Source organism: Triturus cristatus, chromosome 2_1 (genome assembly GCF_964204655.1).
Source record: "Triturus cristatus chromosome 2_1, aTriCri1.1, whole genome shotgun sequence".
Lineage (NCBI taxonomy): Eukaryota > Metazoa > Chordata > Amphibia > Caudata > Salamandridae > Triturus > Triturus cristatus.
In genome coordinates, this window is record NC_140581.1 from 387,906,629 (window position 1) to 387,934,012 (window position 27,384).

The 27,384-nt window shown below is 47.8% G+C and overlaps 1 protein-coding gene across 2 annotated transcripts in view; it reads right to left on the reverse strand.

The window, feature by feature from the left end:
• The window catches only part of DEPDC1B (DEP domain containing 1B), a 274,836-nt gene that overhangs the window by 94,069 nt on the left and 153,383 nt on the right, over window positions 1-27,384 (reverse strand). For both annotated transcript variants that reach the window (XM_085631495.1, XM_085631491.1), the window contains one exon: window positions 4,228-4,394. In XM_085631495.1, coding sequence (XP_085487621.1) covers window positions 4,228-4,394 — 167 coding nt within the window. The remainder of the gene's footprint in view (window positions 1-4,227; window positions 4,395-27,384) is intronic.

Genomic DNA, 27,384 nt, shown 5'->3' on the forward strand with positions numbered 1-27,384 from the left:
CTGGCAAAAGTTTCACAAATCCACACCACCCTGCATGTTATTGTACCACAATGCATTTGGGATGTCTGTCAGGACCTGCCCAGTCTCCCCTCTAATGGAGAAGAGAAAGACTTTCACAGCCAGTCGGCTGGTACGAAGCTCCAGAATGTTGATGTACAGCCAGTATTCTTTTTTTTGCAGAGTTTTATATAGTGCGAACTTGACCCGAATCAGGTATCAGAGCGCTTTACATAGCACCAGTTACGTTACATGAGGGGACACATTCATTTTGTTAGGCACAGAAAGATTAAGTGAGTTGTCCAGAATCACAGGATGTTCAGCGTCATTACCGAGACTCGAACCCAGTTCCCCAGGTCAGAGGTCGAGCGCCCTAGCCGTTAGGCCAACTACTCTCCCCAGTTCTATTGCAAAACACAGACCCCTGATCTCGACCTCTTCCAGGAGCATGTCCCAACTCAGAGGTGATGCATAAGTCACTAGTGCGAGCAATGGATGGGATTGAACAGCCTGCTGAATGACAAGTTGGTGTGCACCTGTCACCACTAAAGATGATAGGTTGTCCCCCTCCCTCAAGATACCATTGCTGTATGACAGGCAACCCTACTGATGCACCTCCTGCGAACGCAGGTTCCATTGCAAGGCTGTCACTCTGTCAATGATGGCCCTGTGCAGGTGTCAAATGGGACTTCAGTTTGCTGATGGAAAACACCAGTTTGACAGACGGGAGATAATCGATCAAAAGAGGTCTACGACGGACCTCGGCAAGCCCACCTTCAGCAGCTAGCCATCGAGGTACAGAAACAAATGTATACCCAACCTGCGAATGTTGGTTATGACCATCATTGCCTTTGTAAACACCTAAGGGGCAGAGGTGAGGCTGAAGGCAAGATCTGTAAATTGTCAATACCCAGATTCTGAAAGTAGCATCTCTGGGACTGCAGGAAGAGCATATGAAAGCACATGTCCTACAATCCAAGGGCACTATTCATTTCTCCAACTCCAGGGCAGATAAATCCTGGCCAGCATAAGCATTATGAATTTGTCTTTCTGTAAAAAGGCATGAAGGGGGCAAAAATGTAAAATTGGTTTGAGCCTTTGTCTCTGTTCACCAAGAAATAGCCAGAGTAACACCCCTTGCCTTTATTGGATTCCAAAATCCTTTCAATGGCCCCCAGGGCCAACAAGGACTTGACTTGCACTAAAAAGAATGCAGCATGATCTGCTGATACTGAAACAGGAACAGGTAGGATAGAAGTGGTTAATGAGAAAGGAATAGTAGGACACCTCCCCTTTGAAGAATTCGCAGCACTCACTAATCTGAAGTGAGGATTTACAGACGGGTAGTACAAATCAAACCCTGCCTCCCCTACTGTGTGTGCATGGTCTTGCAAGGAATCGTCAAAGAGGCTTGATAGCCATTATGGTGGGATAGGAGGTGGCTGAAGAGGATTTTTCTTGGTGGTGTCACCATTCAAAGACCACCACAATCCCTCTGAAGTCAGGAATTCCTGGCTGGCTTCTAAACTGGTTGCAAGGGCTATCACTGGCCTGCCATTGTTAATAAGCAAGATCCTGTGATTAACGAACAAGTTACTTATCTTCGGTAACGATATATCTGTAGGTCTGGAGCCCTCAGCCGAGTTCATGGGGCACGAAGGCGCGCCAGCAAAGTCGGGCTGCCCAAATATAGAATGGAGAGTTTTGTAAAAGCTATGAAGTTGGGCAGGGGTCGCCCCGGCTCCTGGAAAGGGAGGGAGGCTCGGGAGTCGACCCAACAGACTCTGCGAGCGGAACTGGGCGACTACCACCCGCAACCTATGTTGCGCCGTCCGATCGACAGGAAGAACGCGAAGAGCTACTGTGCTTCTTCGCCTTCTTTTTGTGCTTCGACTTACCCGAAGACGAAGACTTCGACGAGGAGTGGTGATGGCTCCGTGACCGGTCCCACGACCTCCCTCTCTACCGGGACATCGATCGGCGCAGAGCCGACTGCCGGACCTCCAGAAGCTTTCGGGACCACTCCCACAAAGACTTTCGGGCCATGGACCGGCAGTCGGAGAATGACTTCGGGTCGTGGTCGCTTCAAGCAGCGGATGCACACAAGATGGGGGTCCGTCACAGACATCAGCTTGTGACAGGTGTCATAAGGCTTGAAGCCGGTCTGCAGAGATGACATCCCTGTGCACCAGGAATCGTAACAACTCAAAAAGACGTTGACAAAAAGTCGCAAAAATAGAGTAAAAAAGTGAATCGAGGTACCGCTCTCCCGCCCCCCCGATCTGCACTGGCTGGCACGAAGAAAAAAATAAATAAAAAAAGAACTGACGTCAGCGTGCAGGGGCGGTGTCTAAGTGGATATCCCAACATCATTCCAGCGACCAAGACGCCAACGACGAACGCATAGTCGACCAACGCCATCTACCGACGCGCAAGGGTAGTGCTGAAGAAAAATTCTCCGCATCCAGTCTGACGCCTGGGGTTAGGTGAGGAATCCATAACTAATTGTCTCTTTCAGATCACTGAATTTTCGGTAATGTTGATGATACTGGTAGGCTGGTGACAGCAAACCTTGGGAAAGGGCCATAACAAGCTTGTCTTTGGAGAAAAGGCCAACTATGTGTTTGAAAGCTGCAAAGAGTCTGGATCCATCTAAAAGCATGTCTATTTAGGATACTTGGACGTCTCCTGAAAATCCAAGAGTTTGCATCTAGGCAGGACACCTGATCACAAAAATGGTGACCATGACAGGGCCACAGAATCGGTTGCGTCAAGACCAACCTGTAATACATTTGGCTGGGTCTTGTCTGTGTTGACGTTTTTAGGCAAAGGCAGTTCTGGATTAGTTGGAGATAGCTAGCAAGACGTTACAGGCCATGTCCCAAAGCGCATGTGTACAACGGTGTAGAAGCTGTACCGCATTGAGGGACCAAACTGGTGAAGGAAAATATACTCCTGCTGAATGTGCTTCGAGTCTCTATCTGGCAGTGCAGAAGGGAAAGATTTGAGGTTGAACTTGTTTATGGATGCCTGTGCCATTAATTTTTTTGGTGATGGATGCAGGGTGAGAAAAGCTGGGTCACCAATAGCTGGTCTATGTCTTCTACCGGATGGCTGACCAGATGAGCATAGCACAGCTTTTTTCCAGTAGCCATTATAGTGTCAGCCAGGTCCTCAATGAAAGGCAGCAAGGAATACAACTTGACAGACATGACCTGTAAAATCACTCAAATTAACCTTTGTTCAATCACAGGTAGTTGCAAATCAGGGAATTGTGTTGCCCTGCAGACAACCACAGTAAAGGACGCACTTTCCTCTGTGGGGGGACCTGTTGGAGATTCCAATACAGTCTCAGGATAAGTGACTAATCGATTAGCATTTTGTAGTTTCAGGCATAATCCAACATCAGTGCAGCAAGGGTGGAGCAAGTTGTCTACCTCCTAATAGGCATCATCATGTGGTATACTCAGAGGCCCTGGAACGGTATCAAAGTGAAGCCAAACAAGTGCCTCGAGCCTCCTCCAGTTCTGGTGACAAGGAAGATGCTGGGGATCATGTAACATAGGAGGCTGCACTTTGGTGATTTTATAGTACAACATAAGACTAGTGCGGGCAAACATAGTCTCCGAATTGTAAATGGGTGCCCAGAATGGACATGGCACGGGAGCCTCCGGAGTTGGAGCTGGTGCAGTGGAACCAGGCATAGACAAAGGGGCAGGAGTGGAACGCTGGACCGGTGCCAGGAAAGAATTTCAGTAGGGTCAGTTCACACGAAGGAGGGATATGCTGGCTTAAGCGCGCTCATGGTCCCATGGTGCAGAAATCCTCTGCAGAAGGATCCAGCATTGCCTCAAAGATCTGCAGCAAGGTCACCCTACATTTTCCTGGCACACTCACTATGCTGAATTAAAGTATCTGTAGAACGTACCTCTGGATCTGCAATGAATGGAAAGAAAAGGACTGGCATTAGTATGCTTGGGCAGTGCCTACATCGTCCCTTCTGGGGAGGTGCATAGTTTTTGTGAAGTCTAAGGGCACCATCTACTGGTGGCTACAGCAATTACTGATGAAAATCTGGATCCGGTCTGGTGCCTGATATTATTTTAGGTGAGATATCTGTGGTAAGAAGTATCAATCTGAAATTGGCTTACAGTGCATAGGAATATTTGATTGAATATTGGATGTGGACTGACACTTCGTACATGACGGACTGCAGGAGAAAATACTGACCAGCATTCGGGCTCCGGTGTTTTCACACAGTGAAGGTATCTCTCGGTTGAAGCTGATCTTAGCCATCATCCTCATCAAAAGCTGTAGCTTCCGTCGATTTTCTGGAGGCAGAAGAAGACAGCAAACCTGAAGTGCTTCAACAGCTACTTGCCTTTTCTGTAGAAGACCTGGATTAAAATGTTTGGTAGAAATATAGTTTCAATTCCTTGAAACATTCAGTAAAACCTTCCTAGGTTTATATGAAATTTAGTAACAAACACAGACAACTCTGATTCAAGGAATCATAGGCCTGTAGGAAATTCATCATATTAACGATATACAAATACCAAAGACTTTGAAATTGGAAAATATTACAGGCCAACGTGTTCTACAATACTATCAAAAATCAATGGCGTCCTAACTACAAGGCATCGTTGGTATAATAAATCAATTCTTTAAATCTGTTTAAGTTCCTGAGTGGGCAGGAAGGCTTCTACAAATTGCAGGCATTTCTTCTGTAGCAAACTGTCAAATGAATAAACCTGCTAATATTCTTTTGGCTAACTTAGAACATAGTTTTTCAAATTTAACCATTTAGATTTTGACGGTACAAAAGCGGATTTAAAAGCAGACACAATAACTTCAAGGTAGCTGCAAAATACAAATCTATGAATAGCCCCGAGCACCAGATGGGGAGGTTTTGGGTACAAATGGGTGAGGCGGATAAAGTGGCTTATCAATGCCATCCTTTACCACAAAATAGTGCCTAGATGCACCCTCAGCTACACGTAGTTTGTTGCTGAGCCACACTCGAGGATATGAAGCTTTGCATCTTCAAGAAGGTATAGGTAAACACACTATTTTCAGTTAGCACAAAAGAAGAGGTCCTTCTAATAGGTGTTAAGAGGGAATATCAGGAGTGACAGGAGCGGAGTAGAAACTGAATATGTAAAATATTATATAAATAAAATGTAGAAAACAGTTGAAATATGGTACTTATAAAAATTATGATCTTAGGACGATTTGTAATGGCGCAGCAATCACCCGTAAGGTTATCCACTTAAAACGCATTTGTAGATATTTGTGCGAAACTTACAAAGAACAGACATACACACGTTTCTCAAAAATATGCAAACAATCCGAACTGTGGTGTGTTCTTATTCATTAAATACATTTTCTATACAAGTGTAGCAGTAACACTTCTGGGGGTTGTGCGGACTGGGAATCTGTGGAGATTGCCAGAGGCAACATGTTTGATTCTACATACGACTCCAGCTCCTGAGATCTGAAAATGCTTGGGGCCCAGTACCTGATCCCAAGGTCCCACTAGGTGCAATTCAAGTTGTGCAGTTTAGTCAAGGACACACCAGTACGCCTTAAGAGAGAAGCCTGGAAGCATCTGAAATCCGCACACCAAAGATATGCTTCTTAAATTAAAGAACCATAACCTGGGCAAGTGGCAAACAACTGGGGAGGCAGTAAGGATTCTCCAATTTCCTAGTCTTGTACTAAGATGACAGTACCTGTCAGCCTCGGGTTGAATACAGCGTCCAGGATTAAAATTCAGTCTTTCACAGTCAGAGAGGGTCGAGTTTTGGGCACCTAAGCACTATGGTGGTCCGTGGATAACATTTTTCAATTGGTAACTTGAGACTTATCCATGAATTAAATGATGTAAAATACATGATATGTCACCCTGAATCCTACTCTGAAGCACAATTGCTGCAGCCTTCGCTCAACATTGAAGAAATGTTCATGGTTCCACACAACAAGCTGCAAGTAGAAAAACTGGGCTCAATTCACAAAGGTTGACTTAGACATAAAGTCTTCGTTTAAACCTGAAGTCTAAGGACCCGATTCACAGAGGTAAACTTAGACTCCAAGTCAACTTGTGGTGGGTCACGAAAGTGCAAACAATGATTAGGATGCCTTTTAATTCTGGTTTTGTCTTGTTACGTTTGCTGCGCTTCAAACACAGGGATCAAATGACTGGCTGTCTTGTGCCAGATTGCTGTTTATTGTTTTACCATGGGGATTGGTGTTTACCAACCCCTCTCACTTTGCACTCAGAGGAAGAAAAGTAAACCGAATCATGTGAAAATCTTGCTAGGGTACAAGGAATGTGAGAGGAAAGGCTGTAGGATGTCATCTTTTGTAACACAGAGAAAAATGTAAATACCTCTAAATGAACTCTACACAGCAGTTAGGAAACAAAAACAAGAACTTTTTTGGGAATTCTGAAGCGGGATGGAAAAGATTTCAATAGGATCAAAATGAATCGAAAGATTTTACTTCATGATGAACAAGTTACTTACCTTCGGTAACGATGTATCTGTAAGAAACATTAGTTAGTTAGATTCCTCACCTTAGAATATCCCCAGGCGTCAGACTGGATCCGGAAGATTTTTCGTCAGCAATACCCCTTGCGTGTTGCTAGGCGTCGTCTGCAGCTCCGCGTCCGTCGTGTCCGTCGTCGGCGTCGTGCGCCGGAATGACGGAGTACTTAGACGCCGCCCTCGCGCGCTGACGTCAGTTCTTGTACATAGCTTTCCGCGCCAGGAACGCAGAGCCATGCAAAGACCGACACTGGTGCCAAAAATAAAATCTAGGGGCCTGAAAAGGATAACCTTAACCCTAGATGTCAGTTCGCAGAACGGGGAGGATGGGTGGGTCGGTGAGGAATCTAACTAACTAATGTTTCTTACAGATACATCGTTACCGAAGGTAAGTAACTTGTTCATCTGAAAGAAACACGTTAGTTAGATTCCTCACCTTAGAATAGATACCCAAGCAATACCATCCCCGGTGGTGGGTCTGCAAACCAAGATCACACCAGAAAGTCCTGGAGGACAGAACGGCCAAAGAAGCCATCCCTCAGGACTTGGCTGTCAAGGCAATAATGCCTGGCAAACGTGTGTAGCGAAGCCCACGTCGCCGCCTGACAGATGTCCTGCAAAGGGACACCCCGTCCCAAAGCAGTAGTAGCCGCTGTGGCCCGAGTAGAATGGGCACGCAGCCCAACAGGAGGGTCCTTTTTTGCCAAGGAATAACAAATTTTGATGCACAAAACGACCCACCGAGAGATGGTCCGTTTGTGCACAGCTTTCCCCTTCTTAGCACCCACGTATCCAACGAAAAGTTGGTCGTCCACCCGGAACTGCTTTGTGCGGTCCAGATAAAAGGAGAGCGCACGTTTTGGGTCCAGACGGTGGAGCCTCTCTTCCTCTTTGGAAGGATGCGGAGGCGGAAAGAAGGTGGGCAAGGGGACAGACTGCCCAAGATGAAATGGAGTCACCACTTTCGGAAGAAAGGAGGGACGAGGCCGAAGGACAACCTTGTCCGGATGAACAGAGAGAAAAGGAGGCTTTGATGATAAAGCCTGGAGCTCACTCACCCGTCTAGCCGAGGTGATGGCTACCAGAAAAGCAGTCTTAAGCGTCAGCAGACGAAGAGGACAATTATGAAGAGGCTCAAAGGGAGCACACATTAGAAATGTGAGAACAAGATTCAAGTCCCACTGAGGCATTACAAAAGGGACAGGAGGGAACGTGTGAGTAATGCCTTTTAGAAAGCGTGTAACTACAGGAGACTTGAAAAGAGAAGGCTGATCAGGAAGCCGCAAGAAGGCAGAGATGGCAGCAAGATAACCTTTCAGGGTGCCCAGGGCAGAGCCCTGCCGGGCCAAAGAAAGAAGAAACAGTAGAACCTCAGAAAGAGGGGCGGAAAGGGGATCCACAGCCATTGCTGTGCACCATGCCACAAATTTGTTCCACTGGCAGGCGTATACCGTCTTTATGGAGGGACGTCTGGCTGCCAGAATGACATCACAGACTTCAGGAGGCAAGTCAAAGGGCATCAACTGCCGCCGCTCAATCTCCACGCATGGAGGTGGAGGCTGGACAGGTTCGGGTGGAGGACCGTCCCCTGCTGCTGCGAAAGAAGATCCTCCCGAAGGGGCAGACGTATCGGAGGATCGGTCAACATACTGAGTAGCTCGGGATACCAGTACCTTCGTGCCCAATCCGGAGCCACCAAGATGACTTGGGCCCGGTCGTGCCTGATCTTCTTCAGCACTCTGGGCAGAAGTGGTATAGGCGGAAAGGCGTACAACAGACCGCAACTCCACTCGTGACGAAAAGCGTCGCCGAGCGAGTGCCGCCTTGGAAATTCCAACGCGCAGAATTGCTGACATTGCGCGTTCTCTTCGGTGGCGAATAGATCTAACCAAGGCTCTCCCCACTGCTGAAAGAGACCTTGCGCCACTTCGGAGTTCAGACGCCATTCGTGATCCATCATGCACCGGCGGCTGAGTTCGTCTGCTCTGGCGTTCAGAGAGCCCGCCAGATGTTTAACCACTAGGGTGACGCCCTGGTGTTCCAGCCACGTCCAGAGGCGCAGAGCCTCCTGACAAAGGGTCCACGACCCCACCCCGCCCTGTTTGTTGCAATACCACATGGCGGTGGTGTTGTCTGTGAACACCTGCACGACACTTCCCCTGACAGAGGGAAGGAAGGCTTTCAGTGCAAGTCGGATCGCTCTCAACTCCAACAGGTTGATGTGGAGACGAGACTCCGCCGGAGACCAGAGGCCTCTGATCTCCGCCTCTCCCATATGGCCACCCCATCCCAGGAGGGACGCATCCGTCACTACGACATGCTCCGGTTGGGGAAGGGAGAGGCTCTTGCCCTTTACCCAATTGCGGTCCGTGAGCCACCACTGCAACTGCCGTGCAGTGCCCTCCGAGATCAAGACATGGTCGGACAGGTTGCCATGATGCTGGGCCCACTGAAACTTCAGGTCCCACTGCAGAGCCCGCATGCGCCGCCTAGCGTGATGCACTAGTAGGATGCAGGAGGCCATCAGCCCCAGAAGCCGCAACACTAGCCTGACCGAAACCCAGGATAGAGGCCGAAAAATGGGAATCAGGGCCTGAATATCCCAGACCCGCTGTTCCGGCGGATAGACCCGGAACTGCGCCGAATCGAGAACCGCTCCGATGAAGATGAGCTTCTGAGAGGGACTCAAGTGTGACTTCGGCACGTTGATGGAAAATCCCAGCAAATGCAGGAGATCCGCCGTAGTCTGGAGGTGGGAGGCGACTGGGGCGAGCCCGCCTTCAACAACCAGTCGTCGAGATAGGGGAAGACTGGAACCCCTGATCTGCGCAGATGAGCTGCGACCACCGCCATCACTTTCGTGAACACCCGAGGGGCACTGGTGAGGCCGAAGGGGAGCACGGTAAACTGAAAGTGCTCTTGGCCCACCGTGAACCGCAGGTAACGCCGGTGGGCCGGCAGGACGGGGATGTGGGAATATGCGTCCTGCAAGTCCAACGCTACCATCCAGTCTCCAGGGTCTAGGGCATGCTAGAACCTGAGCCAAAGTTAACATCTTGAACCTTTCCTTCCGGAGGAAGGCATTGACGTTCCGGAAGTCCAAGATAGGGCGTAGGCCCCCTCTGCCCTTCTTGGGAACCAGAAAGTAGTGGGAATAACAACCACGACCTACTTCTGGGCTCGGAACGCGCTCGACGGCCCCCTTGGCCAAGAGGGCCGAAACTTCCTCGTGGAGAAGATTCAAATGATCCCCCGAGATACGGTGGTGCTGCGGTGGCATGGCTGGAGGGGTCGTCTCGAAGGGGAGGGAGTAGCCCCTTCGGACGATTTGCAGCACCCACCTGTCCGATGTTATGGACCGCCAGTGGAGCAGGTGATGGCGAACTCTGCCGCCCACTGGCGTGGAATGGGCCTGAAAGCTCGGACTAGGAAGGCTTTGAGGCGGATGCTGCCGGGGTGGATGTGGGCTGACCGAGTCGTCCTCCAGAACCGCCTAAGCGCATACCACGTCCGCGACCGCGCGCAGGTTGGTTCTGCGGCTGGTAGCTAGGCGTACGTGAGGAGGCACCCCTTCCTTGGCCATGAAAGGCAGAAGTTTGCGACCGCGGGGCCGAGAGGCCCAAGGACTTGGCCGTAGCCCGGGAGTCCTTAAAGCGATTCAGCGCACTGTCCGCTTTCTCACCAAAAAGGCGAGTGCCATCAAAGGGCATGTCCATGAGAGTGCTCTGGACATCTCCCGAAAAGGACGTGGACCGCAGCCAGGCGTGACGTCTAAGCGCCACCGTGGTAGAAATCGCCCTACCCAGCGAGTCCGTAGTGTCAAGCCCACATCTGATAGCATGTCGCGCTGCATCCCTCCCATCGGCCAGAGCCTGGGTAAGTCGTGTCTGGACCTCCTCCGGACACAGGGGCAGCACGTCCTCCACCGTATCCCACAGAGAGTGGGAATAACGGTCCAAAAGACAGGCGGTGTTCAAGGACCGCAGGCCCAAACTAAGGGAGGAGAACAGCTTTTTGCCAAACTGTTCCAGTCTCTTGGAATCCCGGTCCGGCGGAGCGGTCGGGAAGGAGGATTGGGAGGTAGAAGCCTGGATAACCAGGCTCTCGGGGGTAGGGTGTTGGGACAGAAAACTGGGGTCGCCCGGAGCAGGGCGGTGGCGCCTGGCGACGTTCCTGTCCACAGGAGGAACTGTGGAGGGCTTGGACCAGGTGCCCTGCAGAACGTCAATGAGCGCCTCATTGAATTGCAGCAGAGGCTCAGTGGAGCTTGCTGCAGACTGAAGCACCTCAGTGAGGACGTTAGTCCTCACAGCCACGGCAGGTAGCTCGAGCCCAAGGGCTGCGGCCGCCTTGTGCAGCACCACAGAGAAAGCAGCACCTTCCTCCGAAGCCACAGTCGGAGGAGAGATGAATCCAGTGTCCGGAGAGGTATCCAGACCACTGGCCTCCCCCAGTTCATCTGCCCAGTCCTGTGACAGTTGAGCCTGAGCGGCCATAGGATCCTCGGATCCCTCCCATTCACCCCCATCATCCGATTCCTGGTATGCAGGAGGAAGGATCGGAGCCGGGCGATAGACAAAATGTGTCTCCAGTGGCGCCGAACGTGGCGTCCATCGACGCCGTATCGGCGCCGGGCCCGGAGTGGGGCTGAACTGGGGCTCGATGCCGAGCGGAGTCGGCGTCGGAGGTGGTACCGGTGTCGACGCCGGCGGAGGAGGCGTGACGAGGTCGACCGGCGTCGGCAGGGACTCGGGAACGGGTCCCTCGGGCGCTTGCGGCGTCGAGGCCGGAGCCGTCGACAGGCAATTTTGCCCAGTCGGGTCCGCGGGGCCCGAAGGCGCGCCAGCGGGCGTCGACGGCGGAGCCAGGTTCCTCATGGCCGAGAGGAAGGCACTGACTTCCGCCGGCGTCGCGTCAGTCCCAGGGACCGGTGGGTATGGGGACTTGCGCGGCACCTGCGGCTCCGCCGGAGCCGCGGGGGTGGAACCACCCTGACCCTCGGCCGAGTCGCGCGACCGGCGAGGGGAGTCCTAAGAGCGGTGTCGCCTCTTGGACTTCTTGGAGTGCTTCGACTTACCCGAAGACTTGGATGGCGACGACCGATGATGACGTCGGCGGCGGCTCCGCGACTGATCCTTGGACCTCCTCCTGGACCGGGATCGAGAGGGGCGCTGAGCCGAGTGGCGAATCTCGAGAAGCTTACGGGACCGCTCCCGTCTAGCCTTCGAGGTCAGGGCCTTGCAGTCCGAACACGACGCCGCGTCGTGGTCGAGGCCCAAGCAGTAAAGGCACCGGCGGTGATGGTCCGTAACCGACATCAAGCGGCTATAGTCAGCACAGGCTTTAAAACCAGGCATCCTACCGGCACCGGAGTCGAGACAAGATCAAAAAGGATCGAAAAAGTTAGTCAAAAAGTGACTAAAGGGGTAGCTCTCCCGGATCTGCGCTTACTGGCGCGGAAAAAAGAAGAAGAACTGACGTCAGCGCGCGAGGCGGCGTCTAAGTACTCCGACGACGTCATTCCGGCGCACGACGCCGACGACGGACGCGGAGCCGCAGACGACACCTAGCGACGCGCAAGGGGTACTGCTGACGAAAAATCTTTCGGATCCAGTCTGACGCCTGGGGATATTCTAAGGTGAGGAATCTAACTAACGTGTTTCTTTCAGATGCGCAAATTATAAATATTCACTGAAACCAGATAACACAGTATCGTTTATATGCAATAACGTTTTATCAGTAAAACTATGTCCCTGCAAATTTAGCAGTCATTTCAATGGAAACTCTGCTGTTTAAAAAGGACAGTGCGCTTCCACACAATGCTTCAGAATAAATATATATATATATATTTTTTTTTTTTAAACGTTCACCTCATGTCCATTAAAGCTAGGTGGGTCGCTAAAGTTCGTCATTCTAAAAATTAGATTGTGGCTCAAAAAAAATGATGAATGAACTGATAAAGTGCCATCGGTATGGCACTAAATCAGTGATAGAGTAATTTGATCTATCACCAGTGGTTGCAGTACAAGCACAGCATTTAAAAATTTAACAACCATCCATGACAGACAACTAATCACTGATCAAAGTCAAATAAATCCATGCAATAGTTCTATAATCAGATTTGTTTATTGTGATACACCCATACTGTTCAGACTCCAAATAAAGCCACGAGTGGGCAAAGAGGGGGTAGAGATATCCCATGCATCCATCATCAATATCAGTGAGGTATAATCCAAGTTAGTTAAAAATATCAACACTGACACAAACTAAGTTGCAATCTCAATCTTGTTCTCATTATGTATTATGAAAAAGTTCTTGTATTTCAAATGATGTTCTTAGTTGGTCCATTTAAAGTACACATAAAGGGAAATAAGTGTTGTTAAAAATAATGGTATTACAATCTAAAGATAATTTTACGACAAGCAAAAAAAGGTTTGCTTTCTAATGTGCTTATGTGAATGAATGGAAAATCAGTCCTTCAGTGATATTAATCCCATCAGGTTCACATATTTCAATGCCCCCAATCTATTTAGATTCAGGTCTCCTGAGAGATGACAGTCTATTCCCTTCCCTGGAAATTGAGGATCCTATCAATTCCATATTGGCATTGTCTCACCTCCTCTTAGCTCTTGCCATGGAACCTGAGGCTGTTACATTGCCAGTAGAGTACCACCTTTAGATGGTAGGATACAAGTGGTCTTGCTCTAAGCAGACCATATGTTGCTCTACCTCAGATTCGCTTGTATGGGACCCAACAGTATAGGATCTACTTGGTAGGGTTTTGGCATGGCTGCTCGATTTCACGTCAACTGGTCCCAAGTCCTGCTTTTTCCGCTTTAGCCCTTGTTCTCCAGCTGCACAGATAGACTTAGAAAGAACGGACCTTTCGATATTGAGGAGTGCATATTTTCGATTCTGAAAAAGACTTACTGATCGCAATTTGAACAGGTCGATATCAGCGCTGCGGCCCCAGGTTGGCTTATGGAAGGACCCAACACTAACGACAATCGGCCATATCCCTTTGTCCAAAAGGATCATTTACCCATGTATTTTATATTACTTCACCAATTCATGCTCCTACCTCCTAGAAATTTCTTTTTAGACGTAGAAATTATGCTGGGAGATCTAATATGGGGTAATGGTCGGCAAAGGGTGGCAATGGCCAAGGCATAAGTACCAGTAGAAAAAAGGTGAATCATGACTGAGGAGTCAAAAATATATACTCTTGGGCAGGTGCCTTTTATGATAGGTTCTGGCCACGGACTCATTAGGTGGCTGCATAAAGCACATCCCCAAGACTAAGCAGCATGAGAATTTGGGTACGGACATAGGAACGATGCTAAATAACATGGAATATAATAAAGCCATCACCTATCATAACTTTATCTCATGCAATGCCTGGATTAAAAACATCCAGTTTAAAGCCTTACACAGGGTCTACTTTACACCTGAGAAACTAAACAGAATGTTCCGACACCGCCCGCGCTGCCTCCTGGTTAGACTTAAGCAATTGTTCTTTATCCCTCCCTAACTGGCGTATAATTACAGATACCCCTAGCCTCCATTAATAATCGCTGTGGCTTTGCGAATTTGGATCCATGTGTACTTGGTTCCTGTAAAAGCACCAAGAAAAATGCAGTGGCCAAGCATTTTACTCAGATTACTAACCAAGCATACCCTCACTATGAGATGGCAACCCTCGGGAGGCCAGCTGGTGTCATACCCTACTGAGATGGATGGAAGCAGAGAGTAAAGTACTTGGGCGGGAAGAAGCAAGCATCCTATAGTAAATGACAGGGAAGATATACTAGCCCAATTTAAGGACAGGGAGAGAAACAACACCTTGCCTACATAGCCAGTTTAAGGTACAACCGCCATTACCCACGGAGACACCTCATCAGCAGACCTCATCTCTATCCTCCTAGTCACCTAGCGCACACATCCTCATTACTGAAGAAGTAATTCACTTATTAAATGTAAGTCAGCTAGCCCCTAACCCCTGTTGCTATCTGTGCCCTGACCCCACACAACACAGCTTTAGACCGACAAATAGTACAGAGTCTGCCCTGCTGACAGCCACTGAAGAAAACATGTCCATTGTTGACAAAGGTATTAGTGCGGCCCTAGTCCTATTGGACTTATCAGCCGCATTTGATACAGCTTATCATTCGTAATTGATCAACCGTCTCAAAACCATAGGCATAAAAGGAACAGCTCTTAAACATATTAAGTCTTTTCTTGCTTACAGAGAACAAGTAGTTACCTTGGATGCATACACTTCCACTACTTTTAAGCTCTCCTGTGGGGTCCCTCAGGAATCTTCCTTGAGTCCAATTCTTTTTAATGTTTACATCACTCCGCTGATTCAATTGATTAGATAATTTATTCATATGTGGATGACACCCAACTAGTGGTTTCTATATTACCTGATCCTAAAAAAGTAGCTGAGCAGGTCAGGGCTTGTATGAGCAATATTGTTCAATGGATGGATTTGAACTTTTTAAAGCTTAACTCTCCCAAAACAGAGGTGTTGCTTTTTGGCAACAATGACACTTCCTGGAACACCGCTTGGTGGCCACCCAACTTAGGACCTCTACAGGCTCCAGTGCTGAAGGCAAGGAATGTAAGTGTCATGTTTGAGAATAGGCTAACTTTTATGGAACACTTGTAGGAAAGTGCCCCTTTTCGCATGGTTGCCTCCACTTTTTGCCCAATGTTGATGCACTTTGAGCGTGCCCTGGGTTCCTGCCAACCAGGTACCCAAGGCCTATGTTCTTTACCTAAACTGTACTGTTGCAAAACCCAATTTGCAACGCTAGATAGATAGATAGATAGATGGATAGATAGGATAGATTTCCCCCACCCGACCCCCCATTGCAGGCTGCGTGTTATAGTGCAGAGCAAAGTGAAGAGTCAACATGGAAAACATGGCACACATCCCTGTGTGCCATGCCTACAAACCACTGCCCTGGCATAGGTAAGCCACCCCTCTAGCTGGGTGCACTATGCCAGTAGTGAGGGTACAGGTGCATGAGCCCTGAACCCCTAAAGAGTCTAAGTCCATTCTTAGACATTGTAAGCGCAGTAAAGCCATAAATAGTATATGGTCTGGGAGTTGGCCATTACAAACTCCACAGAACCGTAGTGGCTATACTGAAAACTGGGACGTTTGATCTCAAACTTCTCAGCACATTAAACCCACACTGATGCCAGTGTGGGATTTAATGGAAAATGCACTCCGAGGGCATCTTAGATATGCCCCTGAAAAAACCCTCAACTCTATTGTCCTGGCTGAGTGGCTGCTTGCTAGCTGCCACCACAAGACATGTTTCTGGACCCCTGGGTCGAGAGCCTGTCGCTCTCGGGGGTCCTGAAACAAAGCACATCCTGGGTCGAGGTGCCAAGCCTCCTTCCCCATGATGGGCAGGGTCCACAAAGGGGAAGCTTCACAGGCTTGCTGCCTTTGTAAGCTGACCCAGCCATTTGTTGCTCCCAGCAACTGGCCCCCACTGGTTCTGGCCACCACTTTGGGCAGGAGAATCAGCAGGAAAACCAAGTTAGGAGAGGTGTGCCCACCTTTGCCAACCCCACCCCTCAAATCGGGGAGGCGAGGTGAAGCACAATTCTTTGTCCCCGCCATCTTGAAGATGGGTGAGTTCCCCAGTCAACCAGTGAGGTTCTGTAATTCTCGAGTCTGACTCCATTTTGTTCTGTGCCACCATTTTGTGTTGCCCTCAGGTAGGCCTGTGAAGGTAGCCTGGCGAATAAAGTGGCCTGGCCTTCTTAGTTCATGTATACATTAACTAGGTTTCTTTTTGACTCTGAAATGAACTGTAAGAAACTGACCTCTGCACCTGAAACTGACCCCGCAAAGCCAATTTCCCTGATCGATCTTTGTCGGAGATTGCCAATCAATGTTCAGGACATCGTTAACTTTTAGTTTCCTTGCACATGCCTTATCTTGTTCAGCATCTGTTACGGTTTCTTTTTTTATGTTTCTTCATTACATGGGTTATGCTTTCAATTATAGGTTTGTCCAGCTTGTGGAGATTGAATTTGGGACATTCCTAATAATTAACTTTTGGGTTGGGATACTGTAAATTGAGTTTTTGTTATGTGACACTGTTTGAAAATGTACCTTACTGGCTAGAATTTTGTGCAGTGGGTGTACATTTATAATGTGAATATTGGGTATAAAAGGAGACCTCTCGCCTTAGTAAAATGAGCAGTCTCCTGAGAATTTACACTGTGATGTATTTCTAGGATCACCGTTACTAGCTGCAGCTAATAAACTTGGTCTCTGATGCCATCCAGAAGTATTCCTTGTCTCTGTATACCAAGACAGGTGAACTCGAACATCTAAGGCGTGCCCCTGACGCCGCTGGGTTAAACCCCGGTTCTTCAACTAGCGCCCAACGTGGGGCAACTTCAGAGGTACTGGTCCAAGCCCGAAGATTGTGAGGAGCCCCGTACGGAAATTCTGGAGGACGGCCGCCACTTCATCGACCCCTGCATGTCGACGTGGACCGAAGGTTTTTTCTGCGAGGCTTCCCCTTTCCGACGGCTGCAAAGGACTGCTGCCCTGACTGTCGCCCTGTCTTGGACCCTCTTGTGATGATTTGTAAGGCGAGACGTTAGACGGTCTTCTGGTGGCGTGACAGACATTTTGGGTAAGAATAAGTGGGTCGCTCCCACGACTTTGTTTTGTTTCTTGGTTTTGATTCGGCCATTGCAATAGTCGAAGCCGGTGGGTTCGTATATTTGCGAGTATCATTTTTAATAACCCCTTGAAGTTTGAAGCAAGACTAGTGAGCTAGAAGATGCCTGGTTTTAGCAAATTTAGGAAATGGTTTTGTTGTAGTTGTAATAGGGATTCCCGATTGGAGGACTCGTGTCCAATACCTCCGGTTGGAACTCCAACTTATGAGCTCTATTCAAAGCATGGTGTAGGTCCCATTACCTTTAATGAAGTATGGGTCCGTTCTACAAGGAAAGATGGTGTTTTACGATGGCCCCAACATGGTAGTTTTGAATCAGATGTTTTAGATAACCTAGAAGTTGCACTATTTAAGAAGAAAGCCCGGCCGGCGATGTTTGACTCTTTCCGCCTTTGGCGTAAGGAAGCCAAACAGCGAGAAATTAAGAAAGCTAAGAGATAGGCAGGAAAGGAATATATCGGTAATGCAAGCTGCTAGGCAGTTTAAGGAAGATGAAGAAGATCGTGCAATGATTGAAGTGTCAGATAGACAACATTGCATGGCCATTGACAAATGTTACCCAGCTTTGCCACCTCCCCTTTCAAATGTGACCGTAGACCCTGAAAAGGATCCTTTGATGTCACATTTGCTGAGATTACCACCCCCTTATGTGCAGGGTGCTACTGCACCTCCGTTACCTCCAGTTGTTGCACCCCTTGTTGTCGTTCAACCCCCCTGTTGTAGTTCAGCCACCCGTTGCTTCACAGGTGGTTCTTCCTCCCCCGGCGCAGCCCCCTCCAGGGCCGCCAGCCTTGCCACTAACCTTGCCTCAAACTCCTTTGCCTTACACTCCTTTATCTTCGACTTCTCTTATTTCTGTCCCTAGGTCTCTGTCACCTCAAAACACTTTGTCTCCTGTCCTCATGTCAACTTCTTCTCCTTCTGCTCGGCAACGAATGACTGAGACTGTCACTAGTCTTTTGTCTCCTTTCTTTGGGTCACTGAATATGACCCCCGTTTCTGAACATAAGCAGAGACGTAGTGAGCTCCCTGGTCCCGAAGAGCGGGCAGTGTTAGATCTCCTTGCTCGTAGATGGGTTTCGAATACCTCCAAGTACAGTCCACAAGTGGTTATGGATATCTTCCTACAGTGGGAGGCACCAAAACAAAGGTATGTTTTTGAGGTCATGTGTACCTTCCTTCGTCAGGAGTGGGAAGATAATGAGTTGGGTTCAATTCCACTGGAATTGCTTAATGTTCAGTCTGAATGTGCTAAAGGGACGATAGTGGGTTCCGATGTTGAGGAAGCGGTAGAGACACTACTCACTTTTAGGTCTAGACTTCCACCTCAGTCATTGTTCGAACCTGACCCTTCTATTAGGAGAAAAGTGAAGCAGTATCCTATGAGAGGGGTTCCCCCTGTATGGAGAGAGGCAGTTGTGGCTGATGCCGCTCATGGTATTGCGGCTGCACCGGCTCATTTTCAGCGAGTGTGGGTGCATGTCCCTTGGAAGAGAGCTGAGGTCCTGGCTCTTAAGCAGACTTTGCCTGACCCCCGTAAAAATCCTGCTGGTTATTATAAAGAGTTGTCTCAGACAGTTGATGCATGTGTTATGAATTTAGCTGACATGGATATGTTGATGGGTAATGTAGTTCCTCAACCCTTGTGGGCGAAGATCCGTCACGAGGATCACGCGTCAGAGTTAGGAGATACGTGGGTTAATATTACTACTGCAGATGGTCGGCAGGTAGGAGGTGCCAAACCTGAACCCTTAGTTGCAGAACTACCTGGTAGGATTATTAATTTAATGAAAACTATGATGCCTCCTCTGCGGGTGAATTAGGACAAGTTAGCAGCATGCAAACAAAAGAAAGACGAGAATGTGTCTGATTTCTTCACTAGGTTTGAGGAAACATTCATTGATCATAGTGGTCAGGATATGAGTACAGAAGGTGGTCAGAGGTGGTTTGTAGATAAGTTTGTTTTTAATTTACTTCCTGAACTTTCTAATAAGTTAAAGGACTCCGAGAGTTCATGGGCTGTTTCTTCTTCGGCTCAGATATTGGCTACTGCACAATACTATGAGAATAGAGATAAAGATGAGAAGGATAAAGTAGAGAAGACTAGAGAATTAAAAACGAAAGTTCTTCTGCAGCAGGCTTATCCGCCTCGCCCTAATCAGCGGCAGTTTCAGCAACCTTCCCTGTTTCAGCAACCCCCACAGTTTCAGAAACTGTTGCAGAAGCCAGAGTCTTTTGCTTCGCGACTCCCGCTAGGCCCTTATCAGTGTGCATATTGTAAAGAAGAAGGTCACTTCAAGAATAGTTTCCCGATCTTGCTACAGCGTGCGAATGGTATGTCGGGTCTGAGAGGTCGTGGTGGTTTCCAACAAGTACCTAGGGGTAGGGGACGTGGTATGTTTCCCCAGAATGAACGTTCCTTTTCTCCTCAGAATTCTATGAATTATTTTGACCAACAGAATGTTCCAACCGTCCAGTCCGCTCAGTACTACACTGATGATTATTATGTTGGAAGTGAGAGTGCTGGTTTTAATGATAGTTAGGACAGCCATGGACAAAGGGAGGGAGTAGTGTCAGTTCCAGTAGACCAGAGTGGACCTTATGTTGCAGTGATTACATCAGGTGTGGCAGAACCTTTTCTTTTGGATACTGGTGCAGCAAAGCGTTCTATCATGCACTCTAAACTCCCCGGCGCACCTTTGTCTGGCTTGACCAATGTTTCAGTAGGATTTTCTGGCGCCCCAGTTCGTAATCCGGTTTCTTGTCCCTTGCCCCTTTCTATTGGTCCCTGTGAATTGGAGGCCCCCCTTATTCTAATGACGGGCTGTGGCGAGAATCTGTTGGGTTTGGACTTGTTGAAAAGATTGTATGCGACATTACATTGTTCTCCTTCGGGAGTACATCTTACGGTGGGTAAGAAAGTGATTTCCCCGATGTACCTGTCTAAGGATCGCCTTTCACTGGAACTGCATTCTCTCACCGATACACTTTGGGCTACAGGTCCCAATGATGTTGGTCTCTTGCAGATTCCACCCTATGTTGTTACCCTTAAGTTGAATGCTAAATTACCTCGCATTCCCCAGTACAAAATTTCCAGTGATGGCGAAAGAGCTCTTTTAGCGATTATCTATGATTTGGTTGAGAAAGGTGTGGTTGAAGAAACGAGAGGTTATGTGTGCAACAGTCCTCTTCTGCCTGTCTTTAAGCGTACTGACTCTTCTCAGCCACCTGTGTATCGGTTTGTGATCGACCTTCGAGAGGTCAATAAGATCGTTGTGCCACAGTCTCCTGTTGTCCCGGACATTACTGCTTTATTGACTACAATCCCTGCCTCAGCTGCTTGGTTTTCTGTTATTGATCTGAAGAACGCTTTCTTCAGTATTCCGATTGCTGAGGAAAGTAGGGATATTTTTGGCTTCTCTTTAGGAGGCCGCAGTTTCCGGTTTAGGCGCGCTCCTCAAGGTTATTGTGAGAGTCCCTCCATTTACAGTCAGGCTTTGAAAACTCAGCTTGATACTCTTGCATTGCCTTCTGGTGTTACTCTTATCCAGTATGTTGATGATCTGTTGGTTGCTGCTGATGAAGAGATTTGTAAAGAAGTTACTCTTTCTTTGTTGCGAAACCTGTCTGACCTTCATCATAAAGTGTCACCTTCGAAGTTGCAGTATTGCCGCCAAGAAGTGACCTACTTGGGTCATCTCTTGACGAAGGAGGGAAGGCGATTGACCCCAGAGCGTATTCAAGCGATTGCCCAAATGACTGTGCCATGCACAGAGAGAGAGGTGCGTGCCTTCTTAGGTATCACCTCGTATTGTAGACAGTGGATTCCGAATTTTTCTTTGCTAGCGAAACCTTTGTTGGCACTTACTCTTAAGGACACACCACACCCTCTTCCTTGGTCTGACGAATGTCAGAAGAGTTTTTCCCGAATTGCGTGATGCATTGTGTTCTGCTCCGGTGTTGGGTACCCCCCGACTACAGTAAACCTTTTACACTTTATGTACACGAGAGAGAAGGTTGTGCGTTGTCAGTGTTGACGCAACAATTTGGAGACAAGCAGCGCCCATGTGCGTATTCTTCAGCTACTTTAGATCCGGTAGCTAGGGCGTTGCCTAGTTGTCTAAGAGCTACAGTGGCAGTTTCTATCTGACAGTCTGCTGGTTTGGTATTGGATAATACATTGATTGTGATGGTTCCACATGCAGTGGATACCCTATTGAATAGAACGAAGACTCAACATCTTACCAGTGCGCGTTTGTCAGGTTATGAGTTGACGCTTTTGGCTAGCCATGTGCACATCAAGCAGTGCAACACATTGAATCCAGCTACATTGTTGCCGATTTTTGTAGAGACAGATGCTCAGGAACAGCATGACTGTTTTCTCCGGACAGAGGAGGAAACGAAGGGTAGAGTTGATCTGAAAGATACTCCTCTTTCAAATCCTGGTGATACCCTATGGGTAGATGGTTCGTGCTTTAAGCTTCCGAATGGAGAGACGACTGCAGCATATGCTGTCACAACTTTGCACACGATTGTTGCACAGAATTCAGCGCAAGCAGCGGAGTTGATAGCATTGACTAGAGCGTGTGTGTTGTCAAAAGGAAAGTGAGTGAATGTTTATACTGATAGCCAATACGCATTTGGCGTGGCTCACAGTTTTGGTTGCTTGTGGAAAGAGAGGATTTCTTACTTCCCATGGTACGAAAATTCAGCATGGACAATTAGTGAGTGAACTTCTTGAATCACTTACTTTGCCGACCCAAATTGCGATAGTGAAGTGTAGTGCGCATAAGAAGGTTACGGATGATGTGGGCCAAGGGAATGCGTTTGCAGATGAAGTAGCGAGAGAAACGGCGAAAGATGTGACGAGTCGGATGTATGTTGCAGGTCTTGCCAGATGGGTTGTGGAAGGAGGAATGTGTGAAGATACAACAGAAAGTGTGAAAATGATTCAGGCAGAAGCTACTGAGAAAGAATTGAGTATGTGGAGAGCGAGTACGGGAATGTTGGATTCAACAGGCTGTTGGGTTGAGTTGTCAGAGCACCAGCGATGGTTGTTGCCAGATGCATATGTGCTTCCGGTGGTTACTATGGCTCATGGGTTGGCTCACATTAGTTCAAAAGGGATATGTAAGTTGTTGGCTCCGGTATGGCAGAATGGTGGAATTCCTAAGTGTGCTGAGAATTTGGTTAAACACTGCATGATTTGCTTGATGCATAATCCTGGAAAGGAAACCCCAACTCCAGCGGGTCATTTTGCTCCTCCAATGTATCCGTTCGAGGTGCTGCAGATAGACTATATTCATATGGAAAGATGCAATAACTTGAAGTATGTCCTTTTGGTTGTTTGTGCCTTTTCCAGATGGATAGAGGCCTACCCCCTAAACGATAATACTGCCTTGTCTACAGCCAAGGTTTTGCTTAAAGAATTCTTTCCCAGATATGGCTTGCCGAGGATGGTATGGAGTGACAATGGAAGTGAATTCGTGGGTCAGATTATGAAGAAAGTATGTGCGGGTCTGGGTATTAAACAGAAATTTCACGCTGCGAATCACCCCCAGTCAGCAGGCCTGGTCGAGTGCTATAATGGCACTCTGAAGCTGAAGTTGGCCAAGGTGCAAGCGCGCTCTGGTCTTACATGGCCCGATGCCTTACCATTGGCACTTTTGTCAACGAGAACGACAGTACATTCTCGTGTGGGACTTAGCCCATACGAGATTGTTTTTGGACGCCCGGCGAATGTCTGGGGTGTGCCAAGGCCTAAGAACTACAGTGATAGAGTACCCTATGTTGGTTGACTACTTACATGATTTGACTGCTAAATTGCGTGTTCTTCACCAACAGGTCCATGACACTTTGCCTTCAGTTTCTGTAGACGCAGGCCACACAATTCAACCTGGAGACTGGGTTCTAACCAAGAATTTCCAGAGGTCAAAGAACTTGGAACCAAGATGGACCGGTCCATACCAAGTCCTGTTATCAACTCGGACTGCTATTAAGGTGTTCGGCAAGAAAAACTGGGTACATGGTACCCATTGTGAGAACATACCTTTGCCCTTACCGTACGATAAGGACGATTCCGAGAGTGAAAGGATTCTGAGATTTGTACCTTTTAGCGATGCACATCTGGAATGGACTCAGTCAGAACGTGCAGATGATAAAGTCTTGCAAGAAGCTATGCCGCCGTGTTTGAGACTTGATACTACGCACCCAGAGACACTCTTTCAGGATCAAACTGTGCCTGGTAAAGAATGCTACAACTTAAGGTCTAAAAAGGACAAATAAAATTTGAATTTTTTTGGGAATTACCCTCTTTCAGACAAGAGACTATTTTTCTTTTTCGAACCACCATCCGGGTTCAGCTGCAGGGTCGCGGTACAAGAACTTAAGGGGTGGCGCGCGTATTGACGAAAGGTCGGCGGACCTAGAGACGTCTAGGACGCCTGGACGCACACTTGAGTGAAGAAGGAAAATTGTCACGAGCAGCACGTTAGAGGATGGAGTCTGTTGTAACTGAAAGATGTTGAGAGAATAGATCTTAAGACAAGATTTTGTACATTGATACATAGCAAATGTTTTATAATATTGTGCTTTTTGATGTTTTTAAGTATCACATTAGCTTGTGTGGGTTGGACTGTCTATGCTACACAACAGACATCTGCACCCACCTCCCAACCTATGCTTTCTTTCAATACTATTTCTTTGCACCAGTTTTATACGTTGCCTGAACATGAACAGACAAGGAGATCAGAATTTGTCAACAACTCGTTTATACAGTTGTTGCATCAGCATCAGTTAGTAGTAAATACCACTAATTGTTGGGTTTGTGGTCTTATGCCTCATACGACAGATAAAAGGTATGCCATATTTGGTTTTGCCTTTTTCTTTTAATAGGTCTGTGTGGGCTTTTCAGACCATGTTTATCTATGCAAAAGAGGTACGCCCCTTACGTTCCCTTAAAGATAACTCGAGCAATAGTGCCTTAATAAGGGGAATAGTAGCTATGATCCGAGATATTGATGCATATAATGCTATCCCTAAGGATGAGGTGCAGGCTTACGTTGGTTGGAACGTGACTGGATATAGTACCAGTTTGACAGAGAAGGAGAGACGAAAAAGGTCTCCCCCCCTATTTGGATTGTACCCCACGAGGCCACTTTTGTTTTCAAGGTAATGGTCGGAATCCAAAAGCTCAGCTAGGTAAGAGTGTGTGTGCTCAAACCTATGTCTATTCATCTCGGACTTCTCCACCGTTTGTGCCAGCTAAAGGCACATATTTTGTCTGTCACGACAGAGCCTACACATGGTTGCCACCTGATTTTTCAGGAACGTGTTATGTGGCGTTTCTACTTCCCCCTACATACACTACTGCTTCAGACTATCATAGAATGAGATATGGTAGAGGGGTCTTCAATAAGGAAGATACTGCAGCACACGAAGTAGGAGATTTCTTCAAGGACTTCTTGCCCTTTTGGGGTCCTATGATCAATAGTAGGCATATTCGACAGGTTGTCCGCGTTGTTGAAGCTACTATTAATGAGACAGCAGGTGCTCTTACTAATGTTACAGCGGAGCTTCAAGCGGACCGCCTTATGACTTTGCAGAACCGTATGGTATTAGACATGATACTTGCAGATCAAGGAGGAGTATGTAAATTAATTGGATCCAGTTGCTGTGTTTACATACCAGATAATGCCCCTACAGTGTACCAAGTCATCTCTAGGTTGTATAAAATCTGAGTCTATCCATGTAGACGAAGGAGACTGGTCATTGACCGGATGGTTTTGGGGACTGCTGTCCAAATGGAGATGGAAGATTTTGACATTCCTTGGTATGGTTTTAACCATCCTTTTCTCTTGTTGTCTTTGCATCCAGTGTGGTCCCGCCATTTGTAGTCTTTGTGCTACTATGTGTGTTCGGAGACCTGTCCAGAGAGAAGTAGAGAATAATAAGATGATGCTACAGCAACACCTTGATGACCTAATGAATATCGACATAGACCTAGATTCAGATTAACATGAGTCTTAGGTTATTGCCTACGTAATGGCAAAAGGAGGGTCTGAGGTTCTGTAATTCTCGAGTCTGACTCCATTTTGTTCTGTGCCACCATTTTGTGTTGCCCTCACGTAGGCCTGTGAAGGTAGCCTGGCGAATAAAGTGGCCTGGCCTTCTTAGTTCAAGTATACATTAACTAGGTTTCTTTTTGACTCTGAAATGAACTGTAAGAAACTGACCTCTGCACCTGAAACTGACCCCGCAAAGCCAATTTCCCTGATCGATCTTTGTCTGAGATTGCCAATCAATGTTCAGGACATCGTTAACTTTTTGTTTCCTTGCACATGCCTTATCTTGTTCAGCATCTGTTACCGTTTCTTTTTTTATGTTTCTTCATTACATGGGTTATGCTTTCAATTATAGGTTTGGCCGGCTTGTGGAGATTGAATTTGGGACATTCCTAATAATTAACTTTTGGGTTGGGATACTGTAAATTGAGTTTTTGTTATGTGACACTGTTTGAAAATGTACCTTATTGGCTAGAATTTTGTGCATTGGGTGTACATTTATAATGTGAATATTGGGTATAAAAGGAGACGTCTCGCCTTAGTAAAATGAGCAGTCTCCTGAGAATTTACACTGTGATGTATTTCTAGGATCACTGTTACTAGCTGCAGCTAATAAACTTGTTCTCTGATGCCATCCAGAAGTATTCCGTGTCTCTGTATACCAAGACAGGTGAACTCGAAGATCTTAGGCGTGCCCCTGACGCCGCTGGGTTAAACCCCGGTTCTTCACCAGAGTGAGGCTTCCACTGGGAGGTGGCATAATAGGGGGTGTACCCACCCCAAGGAAGGGAACCATTGGTCCCAACCTTTACCTACCTGAAATGCCACTAAATTTTGTATTTAGAGGCAACCCTAAACCTTTCCTCCTCAGACAAGAGGATAGAAAAAGAAGGACCGAAGAAGTTGTGCTGAAGGAAGAAGAGGACTACACCAACTGACTTGGCCCCAGGCCTACTGGCCTGTCCCGACCTGCTCTACTAAATCCTGGTGTGTCCGGCAACGAGCGGTGCCCCAGAACCGGGAGCTTCTGGGGGACCTGCCCGGCCTTCCCAAATCAGACTGACTTCCGTGAGCACCGGATTTGCTCACCAACAGACTCTAGATCCATCCAAATCAGCGAGTCTGCACCACTCAGCACCAGACGACCACAGCCAGAGTTCGAGTGGCCCAAGAACACAAGGAGGTCTCCCCAGCATTCCTGATCTGGCATCTGGTGATCTCGGACCTACCTCAAGTCTCCAGCCGACGCCTGCAGTCCCTATGTGGAAGATCTTCCCAATCGCGACCGGAGCCAGTAAGAAGAACCAGTCACCAAAAGATCTCTCTGCACCAGATGCCCCACGGCCCTGGGTGGCCCAACCCATGGCGTCCCGGCATCTCTCGACATCCCAGCTTCTCTCTCCAACCAGTGGTCGCCTCCAGAAGATCTCCATCCCCGAGCCTGCAGTGTTTGTTGCAACCAGAGAATCCCCATTGACCCATTGAAAAAAACAGCACACCCAACGCCAAAACAGCACCCTGCACCCAGCCGCCCCTGTGGGTACACCTTGTGTGCTAAATTGGATCCCCTTTGCCCTGAGCTTCAGTCCAGGACCTTTTCTCCCACAACCTGTTGGCCTGCTCGTGAGCAGTCACCAACCGGAGGCCACCGATTCCCCCGTTAGAGAACATTGGGCCTCAGCACTCGGTCACCTTAGTGCCGTTGAGGGTGCTTTGAGTGTGCACCCTTGACCTTGGGGGAACCCTTGTTCTAACCTCAGAAACCCAACTCCCAAAACAAAGTACTTACCTCAAAACCGATAACTTAATTTCCTCCCATAGGATTGCATTGACTGCTTTTTTGTAAAAAAATCTAAGTGTGGAGTTGGAAGTTCTACGACCACACATACAAGTGTGTTGTGATAACAAATTGCATTACTTACCTTTATCCAGGAAATGTCCCAGTGTGGTATCTAGGTAGACCACACTTAGTAAGAAAAGTAAACAGAAAAGTAACTAAACTAGTAATCCCAATAGTAACTGTAAAGCAATTACAATAGTAACTGAAAAGTAATTTTCACG